This window comes from Lygodium microphyllum, chromosome 22 (genome assembly GCF_053477565.2).
Source record: "Lygodium microphyllum isolate KBCC chromosome 22, Lygodium_microphyllum_v1.1.10, whole genome shotgun sequence".
In the NCBI taxonomy this organism is placed as follows: Eukaryota; Viridiplantae; Streptophyta; class Polypodiopsida; order Schizaeales; family Lygodiaceae; genus Lygodium; species Lygodium microphyllum.
In genome coordinates, this window is record NC_141156.1 from 85,899,281 (window position 1) to 85,911,999 (window position 12,719).

The 12,719-nt window shown below is 39.6% G+C and overlaps 1 protein-coding gene across 2 annotated transcripts; it reads right to left on the reverse strand.

The window, feature by feature from the left end:
- Positions 1-1,557: 1,557 nt before the first annotated feature.
- LOC148017375 (gibberellin receptor GID1C-like) lies at positions 1,558-3,631 on the reverse strand. Of its 2 annotated transcripts, none has more exons than XM_087662420.1 (2): positions 3,317-3,631; positions 1,558-3,063 (listed from the first exon to the last, which is right to left on the reverse strand). In XM_087662420.1, the coding sequence occupies exons 1-2, from the start codon at positions 3,386-3,388 to the stop codon at positions 2,035-2,037; spliced, it is 1,101 nt and encodes a 366-aa protein (XP_087518546.1). In that variant the 5' UTR covers positions 3,389-3,631; the 3' UTR covers positions 1,558-2,034. The 2 variants fall into 2 exon arrangements, with proteins under 2 accessions (XP_087518546.1, XP_087518547.1); XM_087662421.1 differs by having other exon boundaries at positions 3,338-3,619.
- Positions 3,632-12,719: the final 9,088 nt, after the last annotated feature.

The following is a 12,719-nucleotide window of genomic DNA, read 5'->3' on the forward strand; positions in this document are numbered from 1 at the left end:
ATATGTAGCAATTGGCAAAAATCAATTGTGTTACACCACATACAATGATTATGCACCAAACTAGTCAAATCAAATGATCAAAAGTTTGCAAGAGCATTTAGTGAACATGATTTGTGTCTCAACTAGTTTAATATTCTGCTTAGAAGAACCTTATCCATTTGCAAAGAAGTAAGATTCCAAATATTATGTAGCAATTGGCAAAAATCAACTGCGTTACACCATGTACAATGATTATGTGCGGTACAAGTTAACATAGATTTTTCCTAGAGAGAGATCATGCATCCACCCATTGGGAAAGTCATTGAGAGCACACACAATCAAGAAGTGGTTATCTCTTGTTGGTATCCTTGTTGTATTCTTTAACGTAGCCAACCACTTTCTTTGACATAGGAGGTGACCTCAGCCATCATGGGTCAAGAATGAATACATGAAGCAAAGAGGTGCATTCTTAATTTCATTTCAACCAAAAAACAAGGATCCTAAAATTTGTGTTGAATCGAATAGGAACATGAACCCATTGCAGAGATGATACTATGTGTTCTTCTCTTAACCTGATGTTGTCCGGGTGATAACACAACCATGAGCATAAACTTGGCTTATTACATAAGAATAGATCAATAAACGTAAAAGAGTTCTTAGTAAGAATCTTGGTCATAAGAGTGTAGATGGAAAAGAAAGTGAGGTGGGGAGTCGACTTAGCCATTGAATCTTATATAAGTGGTCTGATTGTTTTGAAAACCAATTATGTTTGCCACAGAGCAGCAAGTGCCAGTGCTGTATAAATTGATAATGGATGGTTGGATGAGGTTCACCTTATGGCACATCTTCCCAAAGGAGGATGTTTGGCAAATTTTGCTATACTGAGAGTTGATTGTCATATTGTCCAGGGTAGCACATGTCAATATACAGTGCTAGACATCACACGAACTATAGACGTCAAAAGGAGGTCCAACAATTTTATTGCCTCGAGAGACGTTTGGATCCAACTCTCAGCTGGAAAGAAGAAAAGTAGAAGACCCCTCCTTGATAACCACGCAGACAACAATACACTCGCCCTCCTTGATAACCACGCAGACAACAATACACTCGAGCGACTCAGCGATCACCACTAAGGTTTGATAACCATATTTATTCAATCAGTTTCTGATACGATGTATTCCATGCACAACCTACTTAAGTTGAGCCAAACATATCTAACAAGGTATGCATCCAGCTCAAGGGATACGCCTGCAGAGGAGATACAGAGCAAGGAGCTTAGTTGATACAACGTATTAAACCTTGACTTACATGAAACAAGAAACACCGGTGCAAAAATTGCCTTCTGCCCATGTCTTTCGAAGTTTAAAGCATTCACACCAAATGTCACCCACCAAACGTTTGGATACTTGCAACCATGGGACGCAATTTATACCAAACTTACAGTAGATTTGCATGATGCACTATGCATGTGTTTGAGAATCAACACAGCTCATGCGCTTCACTTGTGCATCAATTCAAACAGAGTTGGATCAAGACAGCTCATGAGCTTCAGTTGGGCATCAACTCACTACACAGATGAATGAAATAAGCTAAATGTATAGCACTTTTGTAAAACGATCCTCTGTTAGCCATGAAACTTGTACAGTATGTTTTGTAGCCAAGATACTTCAAACTGACAAAATCCACCAGCGTGCTTGGGCTTGTGAGCTTGTTGCTTTAGACAGTTGGTAAGGATACAAGATACTGCTTGGCACTCGTGGAGAAACCACTAACAACAGTATTGGGCTTTCCTCAAACAATTGGGAGCGCCCATTTTGGGCCAATGTTTACAAACCCACTCAGATAGCACATGAGAAGCTCGAAGTGGGTGAGTAAAAGCAGCCAGTTTCAGACTATAACCACTTATCTGTGGTATGGAAGCTAGGGTGACAAACAGTACACACACACAAGGCTGAACAAAAAACAAAGTCGGAAAAAGATGGCCATAGGTGATAACATTCTTCTGCCGACTTGATCTTGGTACAAGCCTGATGCCATTAAAAGCCCAAATTCATATCATAGTTGACTTATGAACTCACGAAGTCTCCCCTCAAAGGAATAAAATAGATCAGAGTTGGGCAAGAGGAAGAAGCCCATGGTGGCATTCTCCAAGAACATAAGCTGCACATTTTTACCTGCCCGCTGCATACAGTCCACATAATGGAGTTGCCAATCTTGAAGAAGGTCCAGGCCCCCAACGACCACCAAGCAAGGAGGAAGATTTAGTTCAGCCAACTGTGGTGCCAGGGGAGAGAAAGGATTACAAGCAGGGTGCTCTCTGTTTTCCCCGACAGGAAGAAAAGCTTGCCAATACCAATCTCTATCCCTTATTGTAACGAAGTACCTACCATCCAATAATTTCTCTGCAGGAGTCCTCTGTTGTCCTCCAAACATAGGCATTAAGAGAATCGTTCCTCTAAGATGTATGCCCTCTTCTGCAGCCCTAACTGCAACATTGTGGGCTATGTTCCCCCCTGAACTGTCTCCTGCAAGAATGCACTTGTTTGGGCAGCAACCCAGATAAAGAAGACATTGTCTCCCCATGTCACTCCTTGCCCATCTGACACATGTCAATCCATCTTCATATGCTGCTGGGTACCTGTGCTCGGGTGCTCGTCTGAAATTGAGGGAAAGCACAACAGCATTACAGGTCTTTGCTAACCTCCTGCACATCGCATCGTATATGGCACTATTGGCAGAGGAGTGGGCAAAGCTTCCCCCATGGAAAAAGATGATCAGAGGCCTCAATAATGACGTACGTCCTTCATCCTGTACTGATCTTACACCTGTGCCTACATTCAGATCATTAGTACTGCCATTCACAGGAGGATCTACCATCCAAAACAGGCGACCCCACAGGTGAGTTGCTCTTTCTATGATCACATCAACACTAGCAATGCCTTCGACAGGTATTGCGTTTGCAGTTACTTTTCTGTCTAGGAACTCGGCAAGGTGACGGTCAAGAGTTCCATCTGGCCTGCGAAGCAGACTGTACAACACCTTGAAATTGGAAATCAGGACATATGTTGTTAAGGGGACAATTGCCTGCAGACAGGCAAGAGATGCACATTAGGAGAGCAACAAAAACAAGAACCTTTGCAGCAATAAATTGACCACGTCAGATAGTAAATAATCAATCGGTAATACTTTGTCCATCTCAAATAGGGCATCCATGTCTGCTGCACATGGGTTCCCCAAAAAATTTGAGAAGAAAGTAAACGATTGCAGAAATGGAGCTTACAAGGGTTTTGACTGGAGCTTAAAGAGAACAAAAGCATAAGCTCCAGCTACGCATTACCTGAGAGGATAACCCACTTACGTTCGACTGTGTAGAAGCGAGTGCATAGTCTGCAGCAGCTGCGGTAGCCATGGAAGAGTTGCACGAAACCCCGCGAATCAAGAACAAAGGCTGGCGTCTATGGCATCTCCCGCCCTGAGAAGAGATCAAGCCAAAGGCCCGAGTGCACTTATGTATGGGACGAGGGAACAGTGGTAGGAGTACTTTTGGAAGAGTGATTGATTGATGTTATTATTGATTGATAGATGAAGGTATGGGGGAGAGGTTTTCTTTGGGGGGGGGGAGGAGGAGGCGATGAAAGGATTTTTGTCGATGAGAGAGAGAGAGAGAGAGGAAGAAGGAAGGGGAAGGGAGAAAGAAGTGCGGAACACGAGGACAGGAGATAAGCACGAAGAAAGACGTGGGCGAAGGGAAGAATATGGACAGGTCACAAGAGAGAGAGAAGGGGGGCGGGCGAGATGGAGAGAGAGAGGGGAGGCTGGGCTTGGAAACATCGGTGAAGACAAAAGAGAAGAAGATGAACAGAAACAAAGTTGGGTCTGACAGGCACAGTCAGAGAGAGAGACAGCCAAACATAATTAAAAGAGAGAGAGAGAGAGAGAAGCCTATTCTAGAGCAAGAAGATGGAGACATTGGAGAGAGACAGACAGAGAGAGAGAGAGAGGAGGGGAAGGAAGAGGGGGAGGGGGAGGGGGAGGTGTCTCTCTCTCTGTGCCTTATCCTGCGCCGTGGATGCCGTTCTTCGGACAGGGCCATTTCTCTCTGCCGCCGCCATGGCCCACTCCACTCATCGCCCCTCCCCCGGGCCCCCGGGTGAGCTTAAGGACCTCCCCCGTAAGGACCTCTTCACATCCATCTGCTATCCACCAACAATAAGACCCCTCTCACACAAGGTCCTGCCCATGCCTGCACACACAAAGAGGGCATGTGTCCAAACACAAGGTCAAGGGCTCTCTCAAGAGGGGAAGATGGAATGTCTTTTCGTTGTGTCAATGTCGATCCTCGCAAAAAACAGGAGCCACATGCAAGAGTATGGCCTCATGTAGGTGAACTATTAGGGGTGGCCCTAACTAGGTGACCTATTAGTGATTTCACAACGGCCTTAACTAGCTTATGAGGAGCTTAATGGCTACAATCGATGAGTAGATCGACAACTAGTTGTTTGACAAACACATCACATAAGTAACAAGAGTAATTAGAATCAATCCACATGTCGGTCAATTAACCTACATGATGGATTGACTATACCACAACACTATTCGCTCACACAAGTATCAACATAGGTGGTGCCACCTTAAAATTGCCAATTGGAGCAAGACAAAAGTATGAAGCTAAGAAAAAGGTTTCAACATGCAATCCCTTTAGTTGATTAAAAACATGTGGGGGCAAACTTCAATAAGTAAACAGAGTTCCCTCATTTCCCTTTGGATCAATTCTTGAGCCGATTGTCAAGGGTATTGGGTGGCCCTTGTCAACAAGTCCTCAAGCGCATAAGAACACTTTCTAAATGGCTTATCTTAAGTGCATGAGCATTATGCATAAGAACTCTCTCTAAATGGAATAATGCAAGCAAAGACAGAAAACTTGACATGAAGTGTTGGGCACCTCCAAGTGTACAAAAGTAATTATGGAGATGAATACATACACATGCATGTACACACACATACATACATAGGCAGAGGGAAGAAATAGGGTCACAAGGGGTCTTTTCTTCTTCTTCTTCTTCTTCTTCTTCTTCTTTGGGAGGGGTTGGCAGGGCAGGGGGTAAGTGAGCATTTTTTGTTATACTTAATGTCTTGTGCTTTTGATTCATGCTTGGTGGAACCGAAAACAAATTTAAAGCGATCACATGCTTCACTGGGTCAAGTGGGAACTCCTAAAGAAGCCATGGTGCTAGTAGCTACTAGCGCACGTCAAGAGGGAGACAAAAAAACAATTGTGAAAATTTTGGGGGCCTCTAGTAATGCACTTCTCACCCTTGAAGTTTTCCCATTTCAATAGGAAATTCTCCATAAACATGGACCCATGCAAGCCTCATCAACCTAAGACAGACACGCCATTCTGAATGAATCACTATTCCTTTGTACCTATCACATTTTTTATTTTTGTTGCAAACATCAATAAGCTCTTCAATCATGCTAAAAGTGTCAAGTTTTTGGGGCTCATCCAATCACCCTCTTTTACCCTAGTTTGATTGCTCTACCCATATTTCGATAACATTGCTCCTACATGTGATATTGATAAATGAATATAGGATACACACTAGGAGACTTCATTGAGTGCTCTTTAGTTATGTTTGTTAGCTCTATTGTGGCTTATATAGGGTGGGTCACATTAAAATTTGACAGTCCAAATGGGCCTTCCTATCCAAACTAGTTTTGTTGTATAGCTTAGTTAGGATGGCTACTTCTTGCTCAAAGAGTTGATTCCTTCTTAATTACATCTTATATTGCAAACATGAGGTCCATCTCCATTAGTAAACATACTATGTCAATCATTGATTGGACACTTGATGTTGCTCTTAGAAAAAGGTATCACATGCACTTTATAGCAAAATAGGCAAACATGGGAATCTTTATACGAATTAAAGACCCTCACCCACATTATGACAATTGCCTCATCCATCAAGCTTTCGTTGAAGAGCCCAAACATCCAAGTTTTCTCATAAAGTTTAACAATGATCTCAACCATCCAAAACCAAATTTAGAGATTTGCATCCATAAGATGACAACTTCCTCATCCATCATGCTTTCATTGAAGAGCCCAAACATCAAAGTTACCTTATACAATTAAACAGCAATCCCACCATCTAACACACACACACACACACACACACACACACACACACACTCTCTCTCTCTCTCTCTCTCTCTCTCTCTCTCTCTCTCTCTCTCTCTCTCTCTCTCTCTCTCTCTCTCTCTCTCTCTCTCTCTCTCTCTCTCTCTCTCTCTCTCTCTCTCTCTCTCTCTCTCTCTCTCTCTCTCTCTCATAGCAATAATGGGCATAACAGAGAGCCTCAAGATAAAGTAGGCAGTCATGTGACAGGGAACAGAGACGTGCACTAGAGCCTAGAGTATTATCTCTCTTGTCTCTCTCTCCTCTATGTAGGTTGCATTGCACAATAGAGTCAAGTCTCTTATGTTTCTTTCTCCTCTAGGTAGCTTGCAATGCACACCAGAGTCAACTCTCTCCTTTTTATTTGGCTCTATATAGGCACCCTGCAATATGCTTGACATTTTTGTGAACAAGTGTCTCTATAATTAGCAACTATGTCATACTAGATATTAAGGGCAACTTGAAACATAGTGAGGGGGAAAGTCATTGGTTCAAAACTTCTACCTACAAAAAACATGACTTTTTGACATTAGGTTATTGCTTTGGAGTTGGGAATTCAAGCATCGCTACAAACAAAGTGTTCAAGGGCCCTACATTGTCATGCAAATTGTATAATAATATATTTAAATTGGAATTGATGGACAATAGCAAGTATGCCAAGGGTGTGAAACTAGTATGGACTTTGTTAAGGTACATACAAAATGTGATGACTCAGTTTGCGCACCTAACCATATTAAAGCTTCATATGCCCCATAGCTTAAGGTACACTTGTAAATTGTGAACATGTGTTTCAACATCTTTTGTAGTCCAGTTTTCACATGAGTGTGTCTTTTTAAGTAGCCTATTTTTCACATTGTAAATTGTGAACATGTCCTTCAACATTTTTGAAGTAGTCTATTTCACCTTGGAAAGGCAAGGGAGAAGGGAACTTGAAGGGTTGTGTACCATGAAAGGTGCCTATGATGTAATGATAATTGTCATATTAAAAACACAAGTTCACATTGAAAAGGCATAGGGAAGAGGGAACTTGAAAGGATGTGTACCAATGAAAGCTACATATCATGTAATTAAAATTGACATATTAAGAACACAACATTTTTTGTAAAGCCCATAATGTCCAAACTTGTTTTACATGAATGTGTTAGCAAACTCTTTTTCATATTTTTCAAGGTAATAGATAGATGCTTTTAGGTGAGTATTTATAAGTTGGAAACGTGTTTGAGACATGGAGTTGATATTCTCATACTTCAAGCATTTCATCATTGTCCATGACATTGTCAATCCTTGTGGCACAAAGAGGGATATATCAACACTAAATATGGTTACTTACAACGACATGTAAATCTAGAGCAAAATGATGTTCAAATATAAGTTTGTACTTATAGAGGTAGCATATGATGCATGCAAATTATACAAGTTTTTACCGGCACTTCTCAATGCCTATCTAGATAATGATATAATAATATGGTCTTTTGTGGTGTCATGTTGCTTCAATGCATACGATTTCAAGGCCATGTTTATTTGCATATATGGTACCTATAATAAAAAGTGGGTGCTTCGATTAATAAAATGTTTTTTGATGTAGCTTCTCAAGTGATGCCTACATAATTCAATGAAACTAGGAGCATTACTAGAGATTTTGCCATACAGAATTCATGGATTTTGCAACTAAGCAGACACGTGCAACAACCCTGGTTACACCATCCACATATAGTGCTTTGGACTTACATGCCCAAGTGCAATGGGGGTAAGAATGATAAAGTATCCAATTGCATTAGGCTCAATTTTGATTTAGTGGGAGTACACAATGCATTGGAGCTACATGCCCAGGTACCCAACAAACATTTGCTATCAAGTACCCAATTTGCACCTGCCTCAGTTTCTTTTAGTGAGAGTACGCAAAATTGATTTAGTGAAGGTACACAAAGCGTTGGTGTTACAACTTACATGCCCAAGTGCATTATGTAGCTCAAGACAAAAGCTAGTATAAGGAGAGGTCATGCACATGATGGAAGGATAGAATGGTTTTACCATAAGGATCCATCCAAATACTTGTAGTCATTATTTCTCATCTCTCACGGCTCTCTAGGAAAGGGGTGAGGTGCTAGAACACACCCTAACATCACAAGAGTACAAAGGCTATAATGGTTGGTGTCAACCAATGGCATGCTTTTTGGAATGGAGAGTATGGGGGTGTGGAGAACGGACATGTTGGCTCTCATGGTACAAATTTGTCCAACATAAAATAAAGGGTGCTACCTACTAAATATGAACAAGAGTACTTGTGTACTTCTTGCATCAAACCAAGAATGATCACAAACCTCTTTTGGCCTTTTGCATGTGGATTGGCTTACATACAATGACACAAGGGGAATACATTAAAAAGCCAAACTGAACTCTTACTTTTGTCTCTTCTCTTGGCCCTGGCCCCTCCCCCACCTCTCCATCCATTGGTTTTGTGTGCTCTCCTTTTTGTCATAAGATGACAAACTCTACGACAAAAGAAATCTCCCCCCACCACCTCCCTAAAGTCCTAACCTTCCCTAAGTCCAATTCAATTATTCATCTTGATGATGGTGGTGATGATGATGTCTGCCCCCTTAGAAATTTTCCTATACCCTTTGGCCCCATCCTTTTGACGTTGGTGGTGATGATGATGTCCTCCCCCTTAGAAATTTCCCCAATACCCTTTGGCTCCATCCTTTTTGTTTGATATGTGTGATCATGTGATGTGACTTTTCTTGACTTTCTCCCTCTCTCTCCCTTCATCATTGATAGCTTCACTATTTACATCTCTTGCCCTTAGCCCATAATGATCTTCATTCATTGTTAGCGTTTTACCATAAACCATTCCTCAAGCATAAAATGTATAAATTGTGTATAATTCCATCCAAAGCTGAAATTCAATCTAGATATGAAATTGCTCTTTGGGTAACATGTACCCCAAGTGTGGGTTTGTCTTTTAGTTCATAATTGGAACTAAAGTGAGAGAAAAAAAAGTATCTCCTCTTTGTTAGTTGAAGTTTCCCTCAAACATGCATTAGTAAATTATGCGAACGAATTTCTTGTTCAAAATTAATGGTTAAGTGCCCAATAGGAGTGCATATACCAAAACCGAAAAAGAAGAAGCAAGGAGTATTTAATTAAGGAGTATGCTAAGAGATTATAGAAGACTTATGATGCACTTTAAAAAAATTGAGTTTCATGGTAATTAAACCCCAAGAATTTAAATGCTTATGCATGGCAAATTTGAGCTTTAAATAGATTTTTGAACCAAAGCATAGAGAGAGAGAGAGAGAGAGAGAGAGAGAGAGAGAGAGAGAGAGAGAGAGAGAGAGAGAGAGATGGTTGGATATGTACACAACTTCCATAGTTTGATAGTGCCACTTTTTGCTAGCAACATCTTTAAGTTAGCACTTGGTGCATGTGTGTGGAAAAGAGATTAAAGTATATATTTTATTTGCAAGTAGGCTCCTCGGGAAACACAGCAATTTAGGTTGGGTTTGGGGTAGGGTTGCCTAGTCTTCCCATTTTCTATGGTTGCATGTTTTGTTTTTACTTGAACATGGTTAGGACCTATCGTTTGTGTGTGCTAAGTCAACCCAAAGTCTTGCCATTTTCTATGGTTGCAAGTTTTGTTTTTAGTTGAACATGGTTAGGACCTATCAATTGTGTGTGCCAAGTCAACCCATAAGTCTTTATCCCTTATTTAACCTATTAAGAGCTTCTTCACTTAAGGTGGAATCTCCATTATCCATGTGACCCATTGCCATTGAATCTTGAGGTGACCATTGGAGGTGTGATCTATTCACAATTTTATATGACATCCTAAAAAAAGTTGCCATAATTGGCTTTTACCATCTATAGATATGAACATTTTTAATATCTGGTTCACTACGCAAAGGTGAATATTTCTAGTGCCTACAAGTAATAACTAAGCCTCTATAACTTGTAAGGGATGTGGCACCTTGATCTAAGAGGACCAAATTGTTGGCTTAAGGGAACATACGATATTCATTCGTAAGTGTAAAAAGACCTTCCTCTCTAAGCTACCATGGAAAGACAATTGCAATCCATCCTCCATAGATGAATGATTAGTCTTTGCCAAAAATATGAGCTCATGTAAAGATTCTCTAAACTCCTTCCATCCTCTCTCTCTCTCTCTCTCTCTCTCTCTCTCTCTCTCTCTCTCTCTCTCTCTCTCTCTCTCTCTCTCTCTCTCTCTCTCTCTCTCTCTCTCTCTCTCTCTCTCTCTCTCTCTCTCTCTCTCTCTCTCATGTCTCAATCTTTGATCTAATTATTTTAACTTTCTATAAATCCTACAATCTTTACACCTTGATTAAAAATGTTCTATCAAAGAAACCTACCAAACCATGATAGTAGAGTCTAAAGAGCTATGCCATGATACCTTAATATTTTTAAGCAGTAAAAGATCATATACAAATAGGAGAGAAGAGACATAATAAAATGATTGGAACTCAAATATCTTTGAGCTCTTTCATGAGTCTGGATGAACCATAAATAAAAACATGTGATACATGTTAAAGATTGGGTTGTATAAAGGAGATAGTTGCAAGGCTAAGCCACCTTTATTCTAAGGCACATTGTGGACAATGGATAAGAAGTGTTGTAGATCCTTCATCATGCAAGAACAAAAGTTTATTGAAACTTGAAGAAGATAGCATAAATTGCAATAGAGAAAAGAAATAGAGAAAGCATGCATAACATAAGATTGGGTACAATCTTCCTCCATGCATGGGTGAGCACCTCTCGTGCATGTATTTATCAAATTTTTATTAGCTTTTGTGATCAAAATACATTGAACTACATTCCTTTTGGACTTTTTCTTTTCTTCTCCTTGCAAAACATCCTTTTACTTGAACATAATCAAATTATAGTCGTATTCTAAGGTCTTTACAATAAAAAATAATATTTTAGGCTTGTTTTCAAGAAATTACATCGAAGTAAATAGCTTGCACATGTGCACATACAATAGCCTTGCACTAGGAAGTGCTTATAAAAATACAATAACTGTGCACTAATGATGCACCCAAAAATAAATCTAACTCATGTACTATGATGTGCTCACCTAAAAAATATTAAGTTGCATGACGCCTAATAATCTACTCACCGTAATACAAAACACATTAGTTTCTTTTGCCATCTATCTACCAAGCATAATGCAACTAGTGTCACATGTGGGCCCATGCATAACAAGTTACAATCATGTACCAATTAGATAAATAAAATCTACAAAAATAAACAAATATAAAATCATCTTATTTTCATATCAATTTTCATGACATTTCTTGGGGGTTAAAAACTTTCTCAATTGATATAATAAATAAAATAGTATGGTGCCTCATGTAGCCAATCTACACTATATCAATGAGGAAGTTTTAAACATCTATATAATCCCTTGATCCAACAAATGTGTACATACCCCTACAAAAATAAGGCAACTATTGATGTGATTGTAAGTTAGCGTTAATTTTTGAATCCACTGGGATTCCTCAGTACAATAGTTTTTCTATTTAAGTAGATATATATGGTACTAGCTACTAGTTCTAGTTGTGATTTGGTTGTGGTGGTTGTGGTCAAGGATAACTTTAGGTATCAAATTTTATGTGCCTTCATCTAACAATGTAGGGTTATCTACAACAGGAGTTACTAGTGCAGTTTCCTTGAAGGGTTCAGCAACTAATGGGAAATCAATTATGAACTTGCCAATGAGAAGCAGTGCCCAATCTAAATGCATTATTATTAATCTTATAAGCAATATGGAATGGCCTCGGGGGGTTCACTATAGGTAAATTCTCTATATCATGTGCATTCAATGCCTATTTAAAAATACCCTTATATGTGTATGTAAAAAATATGTAAAAATTGTATTTTAAGAATCCCTTCTTTTGAACCCATGGGATATGCTTACATATTTAAATTCATTGGTGTTAATTAAATAAAATAAAATTAAAACTCATTGTAGTTAATTAAATTTTTCTTAAGCTACATATCATTAAATCTTTTTAGTCACATCTTCTAGGATTTTTCTATAATCACTAGCTAAAGTGTTAGTCATCAGTAACTATGGTAGGTAATTAGAAAACTAAGCAATGAGTTGGGCACGTATGTTGGAAGCGAGTGGACCAATCTCTTCGACAAGGGTGTCCTATGGATGGGTGGACCTAATTGGTTGTGTGCTTCTAAAATAGAATTAAACTATTAGAGTTGAAATGATGGCAATCATAAGGTTCATGTCTTAAAACCAATATAATACTATTTTAGAAGGCTAGGATTTATATCTTATGGGCAAAGGGGTCAATATTCTACTCTCTCTCATTTTAGAAGGCTGGGCCGAGACTGTGGGCAAAGGGATTGATCTTCTCCTCCCCTCATTTTTGACTCTCATTGAACCAAATGTGGTGCTAGCTTACTTGTAGTTTGACTAATCACACAAGTGACTCTCTTAGCTCAATGCTAGATTACCATTAGGAGACCATAGTCGATCCATTAGGAACCTCAGGTCAATCCTTGTGGGTTAAGATAGGCACTCCCCTCACAAGCTAGA

What these genes read in the sequence shown, in the direction of transcription:
- LOC148017375 (XM_087662420.1), bottom strand. Translation starts at nt 3,388, where the DNA reads ATGGCTACCGCAGCTGCTGCAGACTATGCACTCGCTTCTACACAGTCG. An exon ending in TAAGTGGGTTATCCTCTCAG is followed by an intron (nt 3,064 to 3,316) that starts GTAATGCGTAGC and finishes GCCTGTCTGCAG; the next exon opens with GCAATTGTCCCCTTAACAAC.